Here is an 18,168-nt window from a genome sequence, read left to right on the forward strand (position 1 = left end):
TTATTCGGAGGAGGAACTCAAAGAAAAATGTGACTTTGTCCCAAACATTATGGAGGGCACAGTAGCCGTTTCTGATGTGGCCTAAATTCGGGCTACTTTAGGTGGCCTCCTGCCTCTTTAAACACAAGGAGCCTAATTTTAGAAAAATGTTTCTAGGATTATACATGAATTTGAGCTTCTTGAACATACGATTCCTATAAGATGCTTAGATATAAAACGGTTTGCTTAAGCCAACAAAGTCAGTCTCTTGTTTCTTCAGAAGCCGAGAACTAAAAGGTTTAAGTTGACAGTCGGAGGTTTTCCAGGAAATCCTCAGGATTTAGAAGGCTTTCTAAAACTTTTTTTAATATAAAACCCTTAAGTACAACGTCTCACACGCCTGTGATCTGTCAATTTCAAATCAACATAAACTGAGGGCTCCTGCCTTGAAAAAAAAAGGAGAACTCTAAAGCAGACAAGATCTTAAAGATGAATGGTGCCGTGGTGAAGATGTGACAGAGAGATAGAAATGCTGATATTAAAAAGAAATGTCCCTATCTTTAGTTATAAAGGAAATAAGCAAAGAGCCAAAGGAAACACCTTTCATCTGGTCATTAATTCCATTCATTTCCATTACGTAATGATCGATTGGCACATTGTCTCCCTGTATTTCAGAGTGTTCGATCCTGTGTTCATAGACACATGAATCATCAATCATCTGGTCTTTTCTGACTCGTCGACTTACAGGAGGAGAAATTCACTTGAATTTACTGAAAGTATAAATAACTGGTTCAAAAAAATTACTTCAAAATTACAGAAATGTAGTAAAAGTACAGAAAAATGACCCTGGTGTACTTTTAACATCACATGTATAGTGTAGTGTGTGTTTGTAAGTGTGTCAAATCTTCTTAAAGTTTTAATGATTAGAAAAAGCAGCAGAAATGTTGGTTAATTAAATCGTATTTTTAGCCGGTCTTGCATAGACAGCAGGGTAATCTCCGGGTTTCAGAAGCTCGTGTTAATTTAGTCCTTTTCACTGAGATGACCCTTTATTTGACCCCATGAACGAGTTCATGTGTGTGCGCCAGTCAGGACTTTTAACACGGCTTGCAGACGATGAGTAATATGTTGTTAAAATGTGATAATATTCAGGAATATCTTATCTTTAATCAGTGTTGTATGTACATCATATATATCCAAAAGACATAAAGGAATTTTAGAAATTTGAAAAAGGTAAAACTGACCAATAAACTCGATTTAAACTGGATTTTCAGCTTGTTTCTGCCTTGTTCGAAGTACTGTATGTTAATATTTCATATTCAATTTATCATGTGTGATCTTTACAAATGCTTTAAGGGAAAGGAAATACATTTAAACTTCAATAAAAAAGTGAATAATAATGACAGCTGATGAACATTAGATTGTGTATTTATATGTAAGGTAGGAAAAGGCTAAATATTTTCTGTTTGGGGTATATTATATCATATCTTATAACCATATATCTGTGTAAATAATGGATTTTTATCTATAGGCCTTCAGTATGTACAGCAAATGCAGCGCAGTTACAGTTAAGGGCGGATTATAGTTCTGCGTCTATTGTCTTGACGTGTTGCTTTGCTCTGGTCGCGAACCACTTTTCATGTTATGGTTCTGCAACCTCGGTCTGGAATTTCTCGGGACGCACAGCAGTTTCCCCTCGCAAGAATTTCGGTGGGCGGTGACGAGAACTTCGTCGGCGCCGGCAGAAGTGTTTATCTTTCAAAAAAAAAAAAAAAAAAAAGTGTATGCAAGATGGATCTGGAGTTGCTCGACATCGAAGAAGAACAGCTTCTTTTATTGGAGTTGGCGAAAATGCAAAGGAGGAAGCCACACAGACAACCGGAAAGGCACACCGAGGACCAATCACAGCCGCTTTTGTCTGCGCACTTCCGTTGGTGGTCTGCGTGCGTCTGTCGCGTAGTCAGGATTTTTCTGAGGTGCACGACAACGCGCGCAGAGCCTCTGCGTGGGGGAGTGGTCAAGATTTTGACGCTCGCAGAGGCTCTGCGTCCGAGCGTCAGAGGCTTTGCGTCTGAAGCATAAATCAGGCTTAAATCAGGCTTTAAGGTTTTAATTAACTGCTTTGGTTTTGGGGAGTTGAAACACCAACTCAAGGAGAGCAGCGTTCACCAAAGCATTCAGATGAGTTACCTGCTGTTTGAGAGCTCGGATTACTCCGATCAAGTCTCACAACAACAGGTGTTCATCAAAAGCTTTCCTTTTCTGTCTGCCAGCAGAGAAGTGAGTGCAGGTGGAGGGAGAACGAGCACGACTCCCGGAGACAACAGGAGATATATACCAGACAGAAATAAACTGGACTGATCCTAAAATCCTAACAGCGCTGCCTCCAAGTCCCTGTGGGACGAGCACGCTCATCCTGATCATAAACTACAACATGTCGTTCACTATTAGCCGAGAGGAATTAGCTGGAATCTGCTGAGTTGAAGCAGCAGCACAACTAATCCTCAGTTCTTACACTGACATGACTTCTGGTCTCCAGTGAAGAGGCTGCTGTGCAGAAATATGCAGGTTCAACTCAGTCTTTGTCTTTATGAGTGAGAATTTACAGCCTGGGGCAATCCATTTTTGTTCATTACAACGAACAAAAAGAAAGTGAACAGTGCTCTGAATCAGCTGATGAATCAGTGTGGAATCGAAAGGGGAAACTATGTCGATGGCTTCCTCTCAAATGTGAATATCAATTGTTTCCTGCAATTTTTTATAATGACGGTAAACTCAAAATTCAAGATACAAAAGATACAGAAAACAAATGATTACACAGGGATACCGTCGGGTCAAACTGTTAGGGTTTGGGCAAAAATTGTACACCTGGTGATTTGTTTTTAGACATTGTGTACAAGTAATTCAATTAAATTTTGTTTATATACGACTAATACACCTCAAACCATCTCAGGGGACTCTACATAAAGAAACCCAACAATTCCATCCAAGCAAACACTTGCCAATAGTGGATAGTAAAAAAATGTCTTTTTAACAGGAAGAAAACTTCAGCAGAGTCGGACTCAGACAGGACAGCCTCTTTATCTATTAGTTTGTGGGGTGAGAGTACAGAAAGAGAGAAAAGACTGAGAGACAAAAACAAAAAAAAACTGTTTGCTTGTTGTTGATCAGGCCAGTTTCACAGATTAGAACGATTTAGCTCTGTGTCCAGAGACAGAAAAGAGTTCTGGAAGATTAGACGCCCAAGATGAGGTTCATATTGTATTATCTAATAATGTTGAATTACATATTCCAACAACGGGTTCTGTCTGTGGGACAAACAAAGGGGAGAGTCTTTGAACTGGGACTGAGAATCGAACTTAGAGGCAGATACGTCCAGCTGTGTTTGTAAGAGCACCAACACAAGCAGGCAGCTGCACTCACAACATGCTCTGTGAAAATAAGGCCATCATCTGCAGGCACCGAGGAGCGGTCATCAGCCTCTCTGAGCAGCGGGCGGTGCTGGGCGTCCCGCTGCGGAGCGCCGTGACATCCTACAGATCAGCTGACCCAACAGTTTATTTACACTCACAGCATTTCTTATGCTTCTTCTTCTTTCTTTTGCTTAAAAAATGCGACTTTTTAACATTCACAATCTGGGGGGCGATGGCCATACTCTCAGGCCAGCAGGTATTTTGACTTGTGACCTCCAAGCTTCTCCGGCAACAAAGACGGTTTTTCATCGAGCCCGACGAGGACATTCCTGCCACAGAGTCGGTTTTCAGTGAAAGAGGAGGAGGTCTCTGGCACTGCGCGGCCACAGAGGGAACGCCTGACTGCGCAGCTGCTGCCAGGCCTGCTGGTACGACTGGGACGCCTGCTTGTAGTCCCAGTAGGTGTGCAGCTCCGCCGCCCTGAACACACACAGGAAGGGGCAAAGTGGGGTATGTGGGATGGGAAGGATTCATTATTCCCATTGTGTTCGCATTTTAAAGTGTTAAAGTCACAATCAAGCTGAGAATAAGCTCCCGAACGTACTCTGGACGCGGTGGTTGGAGCAGATAATTAAGCCCTTTTCACACGTGAGATATGCAACATCCATGGCTTCATAAATCTGTTAAAATGTTGCCGTTCAGTCATTGGTCCTTCAGCATTTAGCTGTTATGCTGCAAACAAGTGGAACAAACTGCCAGTGGAGATTAAACTTTCACCAAATGGAGACATTTTTAAATCCAGGTTAAAAACATTTCTATTCTCATGTGTCTATGCATGAAATCTGCACGATATCTTTTAATTTATCTAGACTGTTGCTTGTTTTTAAATTCATTTAAATGATTTTATTTGTTTCTCTTTATATTCTTTTATGTATTTCTAATGCTTCTTTTACTCCCTGCTGCAATTCTTTTATTTTATGTAAAGCACTTTGAATTGTTTTGTACATGAAATGTTCTATACAAATAAATTTGATTTGATTTGATTTGATTGGATTTGATTTGATTGAGACGTACCTGTGAAAGTGTCAAAAAGAGCCACGGTGTGACATTTGGGATCAACGTGAGACTGGACGGCGCACGTAGCGCGTTACGCAATAACAGATCAGCTTTCTCAATGCAAAGTGTCATGTCATCATAACACATATCCGTGTGCCAAGTGCACCGTGTTTATGAGGAACACGGCTGGGATGGATGGAAGCAGCTGAAAATATCCCTTTTCCAAATATTAAAGCTGACTGAACAGTCAGTGCTATAATCATTCGGCTTTAACTGCACCACAGTAACAGCGTTGGTGTTTTCCACCCAAAGAAAATGGGATGTTTGCGTCATCTGCGGACACCAAAATCCAGCTGCTTTAGGGTTGATTTTTTTTTAAGCATGAGAAATTAACCAGGCAGAACCTGGTGTTCAAATTCTTCAAATAAACTGAATCCACTTCTGTTGTAGTTTAACTTCTTTGGGTAGGATATGAAGACACACAGAATCTGACCTCAAACCATCAGAGCCATAAACAGATCAGGTAGCTTCTCCTATTAGCTTGTGCTAACTTCTTCTCAGCCTGGTCGCTTCTCATTTCAAAACAGCTGCAGATGTCAGGATGGGTGCCTCCAGTCTTCCAGATGGAATATACGAGTGGTCTCAATTTCTTTATTTAATGTCTTTATTTTTTTATTATTATTTTTTTTATTTAGTCATTTATTATTATTATTATTATTATTATTCGTAGTAGTAGTATTTTTATTAGAATTGTTTATTATTGTTTATTATTATTGTTGTTGATATACAATCATTGTAAATATTAATAATTTTTTTGAGCTACTTGACTAATTTGAATTTCCCCCATTGGGGGATGAATAAAGTATTTTCTATTCTATTCAACTCACTTTCTGAGACTGTAGGAGATGCTCTGCATATGGCTCTGGTCATAGCACTGGTGGCTGATTTAGCTCATGATGTGTTGCGACATTAAAAAACATCTTATGGACATTTTTCTTTTAGTGGGAGGGGCCGCAACAGGTTGCATTAAATGTAAAGTTGACTTTATCCAAGTAATCAAGGAGAATTAAAAAAAAAATAAGACATGAGGGTCTCGGGGAGTTGCACATATTAAGAGGAAAGAAAAATAATTGGGGTCACTAAATCAAATCAAGACTTTCCATAGATTGAACAAGTTTAAAAGTCTTTGCTTTGAAGAGTTTTTCCACTTTAAAAAAGGTAAAGATGAAATTTCTTGCATTTAAACTGCGTTTCCTTTCTCCCTTATTGGCTTATAAATCAGATTCTTGTAACGCACCCCTTAAGCACACTAATCATGTTTGCACTCTCTACACAGAGGTGTATCTATTCCTCTGTCAGCAACTTTTACTTACCTCACAATCTTTTCAAATATTGTGCAGATGAAGTGGACACTGTGAATCTCCCGTGAACACAATAGAACACATCCTGGTTCCTTATTTGTTCTTATTGTGTGCTGGAGCTTGGCATTTAGGTGAGTATTAGTGTGTTTGCTGTGCAAAGTATGGGCCGGATCAGGTTACCTGCTGGAAAGCTGACGAACAAAAGGACCTCTGTTCCCTCCTCAGGAGAACATTCTCAGCCATCAGCACACACAGAGAGTTGAGTTTGTTCAGAGGACAATTCATTGGTTTTCATCCATTTCCTGGAGGCTTAAGGCCAATTCAAATATCGATTGAGAGGGGTGGCTGTACAGTACAATTTACGTACGATTTGGCCTGTTATGACGGCAGGAATTTGAGCTTCAGTGATGGAAGAAAAGTAATAAAAAGTTGTGGTTACCAACAACTCTCCTCATTCGGACTCCCTTCATACCTTATTTTATCTATTTCTTGTCTTCAAAAGGAGGCGACAGTGTGCCTCACTCGACTCTGGGTCGCTTTCACAAAAATTACGAGAAGCATCTGAACGGGGAATGGGGGCCCATTAGATTAAATGTGAGCACTACATATCAAAAAGGTTTCGGCTTTTCTTTTGAGGACAACAAGAAAACTGCTTTGGACTAGAAGAAGAATCAATTTGAGACCAAACGTGTCACGATTTTAAGGCAAAGTGGATCAAAGGAAGATATTCATGTTTACCATTCCCTCCCTATCTATTTAAAATCATTACTCGAGGCACTGAGATTCAAACAAAACCTGTAGATAAATACATCAGAATTCCATGACAGATACCATCACAGCTCCGTATAATCAGTAACTGTGTCCGTTTTGTTACGGCACTAAATGATTCATTTAGCAGCTTTTATCAACTAAATCAGATAAAAAGGATAAAAAAACAGATAAGACCAAAGAAAAGCAGCAGGACAGCAGCTGTTCTGACACACGGCTTGATGTCAAATATCAGAAATGACCCTAAAGCATGACTTTACATTTCCTTTCATGACTTTCTCTTCATGCTGTTACAAGTGATAACTGTGACACAAACGGCAGTTTGGTGTGAGAGTTACTAAGGGAGGCGTCTTAGAAATGATTTGAGCTCTTCTGATTTTTTTAAAGATGGTTTAAAACCCCAGTGAGATCCTGAAAGAGCCTGTTGTCTGTTACCTGAGCGAGTCGGGCAGAGACGAAGCCTCAGTGGCCAGCACAAGAGACAGGAAGGAGTGAAAGAGCTCCAGTTTACACAGCAGAGACCTGGAGACACACAAAAAGGCATAAAATGGCTCTGAAGTGACTAAAAATCTCTTTAAACTACAATCATGCATGATGGGAGCGTAGAGACTCTACCTGGCTTTTGGAGTGCCCAGGGCCTTCTTGGTGACTCCTTGCTTGTAGCCGTTAGCAGTGACATCTAGTGGCTGCTCCGTGACATTACACCAGCTGATAGCTGAGACACAAGAAAGAAGGAACAATAGATAGATAGATAGAACGATAGATAGATAGATAGAACGATAGAACGATAGATAGATAGATAGATAGATAGATAGATAGATAGAACGATAGGTAGAGATAGATAGATAGATAGATAGATAGATAGATAGAAGGATAGATAGATAGATAGAAGGATAGATAGATAGAAGGATAGATAGATAGATAGAACGATAGATAGTTAGAACGATAGGTAGATAGATAGATAGATAGATAGATAGATAGATAGATAGATAGAACGATAGATAGAACGATAGATAGATAGATAGATAGATAGATAGATAGATAGATAGATAGATAGATAGATAGATAGATAGATAGATAGATAGATAGATAGATAGATAGATAGATAGATAGATAGATAATACAATAGAACGATATATAGATAAATAGATAGAAGGATAGATAGATAGATAGATAGATAGATAAAACAATAGAACGATATATAGATAGATAGATAAAACAATAGAACGATACATAGATAGATAGATAGATAGATAGATAGATAGATAGATAGATAGATAGATAGATAGATAGATAAAACAATAGAACAATATATAGATAGATAGATAGATAGATAGATAGATAGATAGATAGATAGATAGATAGATAGATAGATAGATAGATAGATAGATAGATAGATAGATAGATAGATAGATAGATAGATAGATAGATTCTTGCTCATCAGAACTAGCTGCAGCGTATATGTATTCATCAAAAGGTTTAGCCGTGAACTGCACATCAACACTGGCTTAGATGACCTATTTCTTTGCTGAGAGGTTGTGGGTGGATGGTGTGATAGAATCAGGCATCATTAGGAGAAAAAGAACGGAAAGATGAAAAGCAAACCACATCAAAGCTGAGTCCAGTTCTTTCCATCAAGTCGCTGATATAAAGTTCCTTTAGCTAGGAAAAATACTTAATGCGACTCCTTTATCCCCCCTGCCACAAACATGTGAAACAAACGAGAAGATCCCCCGTTACTTCTACAAAACTTCTAAATATTTAACAGCTTTTATTCTTTCTTATGACGCACTGGCTAATTCTGCTCACTTTTAGGGACGGATGCTGAGTGACATCTGTCAAAGCAAACAAAAACTTTAAAAATGTCGTTTACAGGTGATCCTAAACCGGAGTGGCTTGGTAATTTAGTCAGAAGCCTGCCAAAGAAGGGAATATAGACTGTTTAATCACCGTCTGATAAGATTTCGCCCGCAGATTTATAGTGATAAAGTCTGAAGAATTGATTGTGATCGCTGCTTAACTTCTTAAAGTTTAAGCGGAGTTAAGTCTGACTGAGACAGACCAATGTTTTCAGTGAAAGTCAGAAATTTTGAAAGTTTTTCAGACGAATCCCAGTTTTTTCAAACTAAAAACTAATAGTAATTTCCCGGGGACAGGACAGGCTCACCAGCTCCACAGGGGGACACGCGTCCCCGACCGGCCTGGTGTTGGAGCTCGGTCTGGTTGTGGCTGAAGGGGAACTCCAGGCTGGACTGCAGCAGCACCGGTGAACACACAGAGAAACCAACCGGAAGGTCTGATACATGCGCGCATCTGGATGGACAAAAAAATGATATTTCAGAAAATCTATAGTTACAATGAAGAAAACTGGTAGTGAGTACTGATTATACCTGTTTAATTCAAACTGGGCTAAAAATAAGCCCGCTGTGGCATTAATGTCTCTGTCAGCATTCAGCAAATAGGCATCTATGAGTGAACAATACTCAGTGTTGACTGAGCAACACAACTTTACCTTCTCTAACGTGGCCTCAGACAACAGAGTAGAAGCCCAACACTAGCAGCTACAGCAGCTTTCTATGTTTACATGCCACAAACACAGCTTCACCTTTCAATCAGCCTACTTAGTCAGTGTTTTTCTCAACTGAAGCGTGTCCATGCTGCTCTGTGTCACTGACTGCACAACGTATATCCTCCCTCTGATCAGCTGGGACTCTATATTCCACCGGTCTACTCCCAAACTACCAACCGTGAGACAGCAAATATGAGTGAAAAGCCAGGAAAGCACAAACTCCAACATCAGAATTCTTCCCTAATTGTCCAAACTGGGAGCGCCTTACACTTCATTCGTATTTCAAGTCTTTTTTTTTTTTTTTTAAAAAGGCAAAATAAAGCATCACATCATCTTATTAGACTAAACCCTTTTTTTACTAAAAGGCCATCCCTTTGGCATAACAAACTATTGAAAGTGGGGAAAAAAAACTCTTTATTGGAAGTTAGTTTTATTGGAGATGTTTTTGAGGGGGACGATTTTATGTCTTTTGCACAAATTGCCAATAAATACAGAATCCCAAAACGAGACTTTTGGAAATATCTGCAATTAAGAAGCTGTATAATGTCTGCACAACGAAAACTCCCCTTGTTACCTCAAACTGAGTTACAAAAACTAGTACAGGGCAACCAGGGGACTAGGGGTGGGGCATCTAGATATTACAGTCTTATGAGACAATCCCACCCACCAAAACTTGAGGGTCTCAAGAGAGCATGGGATGAGGATCTACGGGGCGAGATAACTACAGAGAAGTGGAAGGAAATAACCGGATCCTGGTATAAGACATCTAGAGAAATACAGACCCGCCTAATTACATATAAAATCATACACAGGCTTTATTGGACTCCTTGAAAGATGGCGAGACTAAAGCTCTGTGAATCCGAGTTGTGCTGGAGATGTGAGCGGAGCAAGGGAACACTTGTACACATGTTGTACGAATGTGAAATGACACAAAACCTATGGGAAAATGTAATATTATTCATCAACAAAGTGTTCAGGATAAATTTATCTCAGAGCCCCACCCTATGTATTTTGGGCATAATAACAGAGGGAATAGACTTATCATTCCAGCAAACTTTATGGTGTAGATTGGCCCTTACTACAGGGTGCAGGGTTGTTTTAAGACACTGGAAAACCAAAAATATAACACCATTTAAAGAGTGGTTAGGAGAAATGAACAAAATAGCAAAGCTACGAGCAACTGGTTTTCAGGGTGAACAATAAGGAGGAGTTATTCCTGAAACTATGGGGTCATAAGTGTTGTGCGAGATGGTTGATTGGTGGGGCAATATTGATGAATCTTTATGTGGATGGCGAGATGTGTCCTAAAAGTCTGATTTGTTGTTGGATGGTGACTGTGGGAGTGATGCTGGAGATGTTAAAGGATAACTGCGGTATTTTCAACATTAAGCCTCTTTTATGAGTCGTCTGCAATGTTTTAGAACCCCCCCTCACCGCTTTTTTGATGTTTACTGCTGTCTCCGGTATTTGGCTAATTTTGATTCTTCTCAACCTGCTTCAGAATGGAAAGTCATGTGCATGTCCTAAAAGGTCCGTAAAAGCACCATAAACGTCCGTTTTCAAAATCATCAACTCACCGGAGTGGTTACTGGTGTGCACTGGTAATCCATTTCAAATTTCGTGTGGAAAAGTTGCTTCTGTCGTGTTTTATTTGACATTTTGTACTGGATGTTCGTTGATGTTACTCCGCCACCGCTAAGAAAATAGTGCGAGCATGAACGAGCTGCCAAATAAAACACGACAGAAGAAACTTTTCGCAACGAAATTTGATATGGATTACCAGTGCACACCAGTAACCACTCCGGTGAGTTGATGATTTTGAAAACGGACGTTTATGGTGCTTTTACGGACCTTTTAGGACATGCACCGTACTTGCCATTCTGAAGCAGGTTGAGAAGAATCAAAATTAGGCAAATACCGGAGACAGCTGTAAACATCAAAAAAGCGGTGAGGGGGGTTCTAAAACATTGCAGACGACTCATAAAAGAGGCTAAATGTTGAAAATACCGCAGTTCCCCTTTAACCCTGTGTATGTTGATGTTAATTATTTAATGTTTGGATTAGTTTAGTTTATGTAAGCATTTTTTAGCGAGTATTTTTATTTTTTTTTCTCTTGTTATGATGTCTTATTCTTGTCATTGTTCATGTATGTTGTTCCTTTTGTTGTACTGTTGAAAAGCAATTAAAAAAGTGAATTACAAAAAAAAAAAAAAAAAAGGCAAAATATCCCTTTAAACTGTAAGTAGACAGTGACATCAGCAGATTAAATGTTTTAGCATTACTCATCACCTTCCCACCAAAGCTCGGTGCATAACGTCTGGGCTGTACGGACACTTCCCCACCACCACGGCGCTGAAGTGCAGCGCCTCCTGCAGGTAATGGGACAGCAGTGCACCCTGAAAGCCCAGCACCGCCCAGCGCGCCATTTTGTCGCTGCAGGAGAGGGACAGAGTCGGCTCTCCTCGACCCGGCTTCACCCTGAGCACCTCGGTGCTGTGGTATCCCACCCCAGGGTGCATGGGGTCGTCCTGGCCGCCCGGGACACATTTAGCCCCCGTCCTGTGTATGTCAGGGACCTGTGGATGTTCCACGGCACAGTCGGTCTGACTCAGCTCTGTGGAGCCCGTGGGTTTGATCTCGGTTGTTTTCGTGACATTCCTCTTTAAAATCCAGGGTTCTGCCCGTTTTAGGTTTTCTTGCGTTGCCTTTTCTTCAAGACGAGGCAGCTTTGAGTTTTGCCCCTCACCCGGTTCCTCAGCTTTCCTCTTCAGGTCTCCTCCTCCATTGGTCCTTTCACAGCTGTTGGCAGATGTGACGGCAGGGCAGGGCTGAGACTGGCTGGCAGTCATGGGGATGATGGAGGCGTCCCCACCTGGTGATAGATAACAATACTCAGACCACCTCTGGTTTCCTGCGAAAGCTTTCTGCATGAAGGCAGATTTTCACATCACATCCGTTAAGTCTGATATTAGCATTTAAAAAAAAAAAAAATCTTTTGCTACTTTGTGCTTGAATTGCTTTATTTATTTAGCCTGGCTGACGCGTCCACAATCTGGATGAGATGGTGGTCTGGGAACTAGGTGTGCATTTTCTCGTATTTGAGGCGTGGTTTACGAATGCCTAGAGCCGTTTATTGGGCGCTACGAATGTCTATCAAATGGCGTCTGGTTCTTCCCATGCTGCTTTGCGCACGATTCATAGCCAATTGTATCACTTATACCAGATGACGTATGTAGAGCGACAGAAATTCGACGAGGAAGAAGGCAATGAAATCTTTCAACGCCAAACGTTGCTCTTTTTTAAAAGTAAACTTGCGTTCTAAGCTACTTAAAACACTTTCTAAGGCTGCATCGAACGGTAACGTTGTGTCCGCTGCCATGTTGGATTAAAGCTGCAGTCTGCAAGATTTGTTGTTGTCATACGTAAAGTCCTACTTTTTGGCATTTTAAGAGTTTACATGATCTATCAGAACGCTTGAAGTTGAAAACGGTGACCTCCGTAGTCGCAAAATGCAAGAAATGCTTATTTTTTAACCGAAAAATAAAAAATTATTCAACTTCCTGTCCCGCCCCTTCAAAACACATGAGAACTCGTGCACGTAGACGTGCACGCCAGATGCGCCTACCAGCTCCTCATTCATCAACTCACCTGTCATTTGCGATCATGGAAGACACAGTAAGTAGACTAGCCCGTAATGAAGTTCAATAGTCCAGATAAATAAGCGTGGGGACGAGCCTACCTTGTATCGCGCGTGCACAATCGGTGATTGACAGGCAACAGAGCCCAGCTCGTAAACCTGATTGGTTACCTTTTACCGGTCCGGTCTGCAATTTTGTAAACAAACCTGCTGGCTTTGGAGGGACCTAGCGGGACATATAGGGGACCTAGAGAACTCTTTTTTTTTTGTATTGGGGTATTTAATGTACTACTTTCAGAATCCCCGGACAGTTCCAGGCATTATGCTTGAAAAAGAGTTGCAGACTGCAGCTTTAAGACTCTACAAGCTTCGGTGTCGCGCATAGACGTCGTCATCGTCTTGCTGCCCCCCCTGTTCTGTGATTAGTTCCCTAACTCAGGCAAAAATAAGGCCGCTGATTTCCAGGCTGCCTTTGCAGTGTGAATGAAATTGCGCGCAAAGCAGCATGGGAATTCCCAGGCTATTATTTATTATGGTGAAAGTGTGATTTGATGTAGTTGCTGGTGAGTGACGTGGAATCAGAAAGCAAAACGGGAGAAGCGTGTGGTGAAGTTTCACGAATGTTGTTGAACATGTGAGACCATGCTGGACTTACAGGGAGTGTGACTGGTAAAGAGGAGGAAGGAAACTCCTGGCTGAAGCCTCCACTTCCCTCGTTGAGACGGACGAAACACGGCGCTGCCCCGACCGCTCACAGCCCTGCGCAGCTCCTGGATTAAATACCTACCGTCAAACACACAAAAACAGTAGTTTACAACTCAGTTCAGTCTACGACCCAGTGCAAATATGAAGCAAAGGACCCAGAATAATTAACAGAGACAGAATAAATCACCTGGTGCAGCCCCTTCGGGCGATGACCTCTGCATGGCTGTCATTAAGCACATCACCTAAAAGTTTAAGAGAATCACGAAAAACAAAGATAATCTGAAAGAACTCATTTAGGAAAGCGAAAAATATTCCTTCTGAATGTCCATGATGGAGGACAGAGAGACTGAGGGTTCAAAACATACAGCACAGAGCAAAAAAAAGTCATCATAAACACAACACACCTTTGGGACTCATAGCTGACTGTCCAATACATTTGGTCCCAGTTCCCATGGAAACAACCTCCTTCTCAACTGTAAAAGAAACATATTAAATATCTCGCTGTGTTGTTTCGCAGCTTCAATTTCAAACCAGTTATCCTTCCACAGACATAAACAGAACAAACAAAAAAACACTGCTGCCCAACCTGAGCCAGAGCTTTCACACCGGGTGATTTTGACCACCGCGGCCAGCAGGGTCCACTCTCTGCCCGGCTCGGGCTTCCCTCTCCGGGGCAGCTGGCTGAAGCGCTCGTAACACAACTTGGCGACTTCATCCGCGTTTATCATATTATACCAGACTCGGTTTGTGTAAAGACGAACTTGTATATGACAATAAATGACGTTTAATGCTGTTTAATCTAACTTGGTGTGACGTGGATGTTCTTAACCGTTACTTTTAATCAACTTTAGAGCGCTAGTTGACCGACAGCAATGCTTTGAGATCTCGCGAGAAGATTGTAAAGAAAATACTTCCGGGCTAAGCCAAGGCGAGACTTTCACAATTAGTCAGGAAAAAAAGTGAGATTTCAAAATAATTCAAATTAATTTAGTATATGATTTATAGATGTTTTTAAAACAATATCCTCTTATTGAAGAAAGAACAATTGTTACTTACTGGCTGAATCTTTACACAGAACCACGTTTTGTATCTGGTTTTGTTAGTTTCCTTTTTCTTTCTGCTCATTTTTCACGTTTTTACACTTGTTTATTGTCATTTTTTATCTGGTTTTGTTAGTTTCCTGCTTCTTTGGCATGTTTTTTTATTTATCTATTGGCATTTTTTTTATCTGGTTTTGTTAGTTTCCAGCTTCTTTCTGCCCATTTTGCATGGTTTTACACTTGTTTATTGTAATTTTTAGCTGCTTTTGTTAGTTTCCCGCTTCTTTCTGCTCATTTCTCATTTTTGTACACTTGTTTATTGTAATTTTGTATCTGGTTTTGTTAATTTCTTGTTCCTTCTTGTAATTTTGCACTCTTATGTGACTGTTGAATGTCTGTTTTGCATCTCTTTTCCCGTTAAATCTTTTTACAGTAACTTTAAATTAAGAAATAGCAACATTCATTTCAAACTTTGAATTGAAAAACCTCTGGGCCCTTCGTGTATGTGCTCCATATGTCTACCCAGTCATCCTCCTGAGCTGCTTGATATACATTTCCACTCTTTCCAGCTTTCCAGTCCTACACAGTAACCACAGTTGTGCCTGTATGTGCTTACTGGAGAGCCAACGGGACAGTAACAGTGGAGAAAACATAAAGGATTGTTTGTATGGTTACATCCAAGCATGTCTTTTCAATTACAAAGACCCTGTTGGCCAAACCGCAAACTGTGTCCTGATGAGCGGAAAATGCTGCTGGCGCTGGAATGGCTTTATCAACACGAACAATCACTCCCTTTTGACTAGTTTCAGTTCGTAGATTCAGAGGCAGCGCATCAAATTATTCAACATTGTTCAAGTCATCTGTGATGCTTGAAGAATCAGAATGCTGTGGAACAAATAAAGTATCCTGCTAAAGTCAAAGAAAAGTGTTTAACATTGCCTTAATGCGCAAGCAGTGATGGGTTTTTACATTTCTGTGATTATGATGCACATTAATTGTGGTTTTGCAAAATGATGCAAATGTATAGAAACCGTTAAAGTGTCGTTTTGCATCAGTCATTACAAAATAAATTATTTAGTGATTTGCTATATAAATACAGAATGTGTTGAGTCTGATCACTCCATGTTATTTTAAAGTGTTTTTGTAGAAATATAATATTAATTTGTCTGTATTTTTGTTTTATATTGGGGACTTTTAAGGGTCTCTAAAGAGTGGAAAGAGCCCAGTATTTCACAGTAGCAGCAAAAACTAACATAAAGCTGCCAAGGCTGAGAAATAACATCCTGGATCCAGATAAATAACAAATTGTTATTGTTGTTCTCCAAGGATAACTTTCTTGCACAACTATTGCTCAAGAAGAGTAAAAGATGACATTTCCATTTGTTATTCTTTGGGCATCAGCTTAATTTTCCACTCGTTTTCAGTTCAGTCCTGTTAAGCACCCAAACACTGACGTAAGATTCATTCAAGCACAAAAAGGCACCGAATTCAGAGCAACTCAATGTTGTGTCGACACATAACAGAAAAACGATCTTAAATAGTATATTTAGGCATGTTGTAACAAACAGCCTGCCACAAACACTTTTTTTTGTAAATATTCTTTTACTCGCATCTGCGAAGAAAGACAGAGAAAACACAGTTTGACAGACAGAAAACAGGATTTCTGCAGCAACAAGGTGATTCCCAAAGAGCTGTTAGCTGAAAACTTGGCATATCTCAGCATGGTGTGCAGTGTGTCCTTAAAACATTTGAGGAAACTGGACAAGTGGAGGACAAAAGAAGAAGTGTCAGGCCTAAAGAACTATCTACAGCAGATGAACAGGATCTGAAAGTGATGTCCTTAAGAAAGAGGAAAACATCCAGCAAAGACCTGACACAGGAGCTGAGAGATGCATCTGGACCTTCAGCTGATCCATCTGCTGTTGGCCCAAGCCTCATCAGAAATGGGCTCCATGGAAGGGTGGCTGTCAGGAAGCCGTTCTTAAGGAAGGGAAACAGGGAGAAAAGGCTGAGCTGTGCCAAAGGACACAAGAAGTGGGCTGAAAATCAGTGGCAGCAGGTCTGATGGAGGGATGAATCCTCCCCAGAGCCCGGAGCTCAACATTACTGAAGCAGTGTGGGATCATGTTGGCAGAGAACGGAACAAAAGGCAGCCCGCATCCAGAGAAGAGCTTTGGGATGTTCTTCAAGAAGCCTGGAGAACTATTCCTGAAGACCCCTTAAAGAAAGGACAGAAAGCTCGTCTGAGAGGGTTCAGGCTGTGTTGGAGGAGAAAGGAGCTCAGAGCAGATACTGACTGTAAAGCTGGTTAGAATTGTATAAAATATATTCATTTTTGCCCTTTATACTGTTTCTACAGTTGTGTTTGAACATATTTCAGTAAATTTCTGCACCTGGATCCTTTTTTCCTGGAAATAGACGAAGAAATCTGTGTAGTTTAAGACGTTTGAAGGATGAACTGAACAGTGTTAAAGCTGCAGAACTTATCCTGGTTCATATGAACCCGATTACAGGGTAAATGGAGTGCAGTCATCGAGCACTTCTCTGGTCTTTTTACACTACAAGCCACATTCACCCACTTACACTCATACAGTGCATCTGTGCTTTTTGTCTTCTATCACAGAACACTTCGACATGTAGGAGGCCGGGAGTTGAACCGCCGCCCTTCCGATTGGTGGACGACTGCCCCTCCTCCCGAGCTGTGCAGCTCATGATTACATCACGTGAAACTGTTTCCACAAAAGCATCGACACACCTTAAGACTGAAATCTCATTTATTTAGGATCTGTACAATGCTGACTTTCACAATTAACGGAAAAATAAAAAATTAATTAAATCACATCTCCTCTCTGTAGCCTCTGTAACGGAGGTGCACTAGTTCATGATCACGGCTCTCAAATTCAGACGCACTCTCAGTCCCTGTCATACGCTACTGTCTCGCCACTTTAAAAAGTAAATAAATGTATTTCTCTCTGGTAGATATGTTGTACTGCATTTGTGAGAAGCTGTGCCGTTGTGAGTCGACATTAAGGCTATAATGCCGTCTGGTTTTGGTGCGGTTCTAAGCGAGAAGTGGAGGTGTGAGGGTGTTATGTGCCATCCGGTCAAACCCACACAGACGTACACACGCCATCTAAATGCATATACACAATGGCCTTACCGTGAACAGTCTCACACACACACACACACGCGCGCACACACACACACACACGCACACTCTTCCTCTGTGTTCTTGTGTCTCCGAGCTCTGACTTTATCCCACGATTCAGTTCACAAATAGGATCCTCCCCCAGGTGAGGGGGTTAGTGATTCTCAGCTCTGTGATTAACAAATGTAAAATAAGAACGATAACAAAAAAAAAAAAAAAGCGATCCCCTTGAATTAAGCGCTGCCCTCTCGCCGCTCTTAAGCGGTTTTCCTGCGTCACTCCTGCCCGAACCCCTCCGTCTCCTCGATGGCGAACATGAGTTTCTCTCGGAGCTGCTCCAGGCTTCTGTAGGGTGGCAGATCCAGACGATTGAAGCTGAGAGGAGCAGAAAACATGAAGGAAAGTTTTATTTTCTGTCTGATCGCTGAAGGTTGAAACCCTGGAGGTCAACTCCTGATTTAAAATATTTGCAACATCAACAGACGACGGGGT

The 18,168-nt window shown here is 41.0% G+C and overlaps 2 protein-coding genes across 3 annotated transcripts in view; both read right to left on the bottom strand.

Moving 5' to 3' along the window:
- Positions 1-1,490: 1,490 nt before the first annotated feature.
- Positions 1,491-14,370, bottom strand: adat1 (adenosine deaminase tRNA specific 1). The gene is made up of 9 exons (XM_075470549.1): positions 14,075-14,370; positions 13,893-13,961; positions 13,676-13,730; positions 13,439-13,566; positions 11,436-12,018; positions 8,745-8,890; positions 7,193-7,292; positions 7,013-7,099; positions 1,491-3,872 (listed from the first exon to the last, which is right to left on the bottom strand). The coding sequence occupies exons 1-9, from the start codon at positions 14,214-14,216 to the stop codon at positions 3,740-3,742; spliced, it is 1,443 nt and encodes a 480-aa protein (XP_075326664.1). The 5' UTR covers positions 14,217-14,370; the 3' UTR covers positions 1,491-3,739.
- Positions 14,371-17,284: 2,914 nt separating this feature from the next.
- The window catches only part of wwp2 (WW domain containing E3 ubiquitin protein ligase 2), a 66,075-nt gene continuing 65,191 nt past the window's right edge, over positions 17,285-18,168 (bottom strand). For both annotated transcript variants that reach the window (XM_075470556.1, XM_075470555.1), the window contains one exon: positions 17,285-18,051. In XM_075470556.1, the coding sequence (XP_075326671.1) occupies positions 17,952-18,051 (100 nt within the window). In that variant the 3' untranslated portion in view covers positions 17,285-17,951. The remainder of the gene's footprint in view (positions 18,052-18,168) is intronic.

This window comes from Odontesthes bonariensis, chromosome 7 (assembly GCF_027942865.1).
Source record: "Odontesthes bonariensis isolate fOdoBon6 chromosome 7, fOdoBon6.hap1, whole genome shotgun sequence".
NCBI classification, from domain to species: domain Eukaryota; kingdom Metazoa; phylum Chordata; class Actinopteri; order Atheriniformes; family Atherinopsidae; genus Odontesthes; species Odontesthes bonariensis.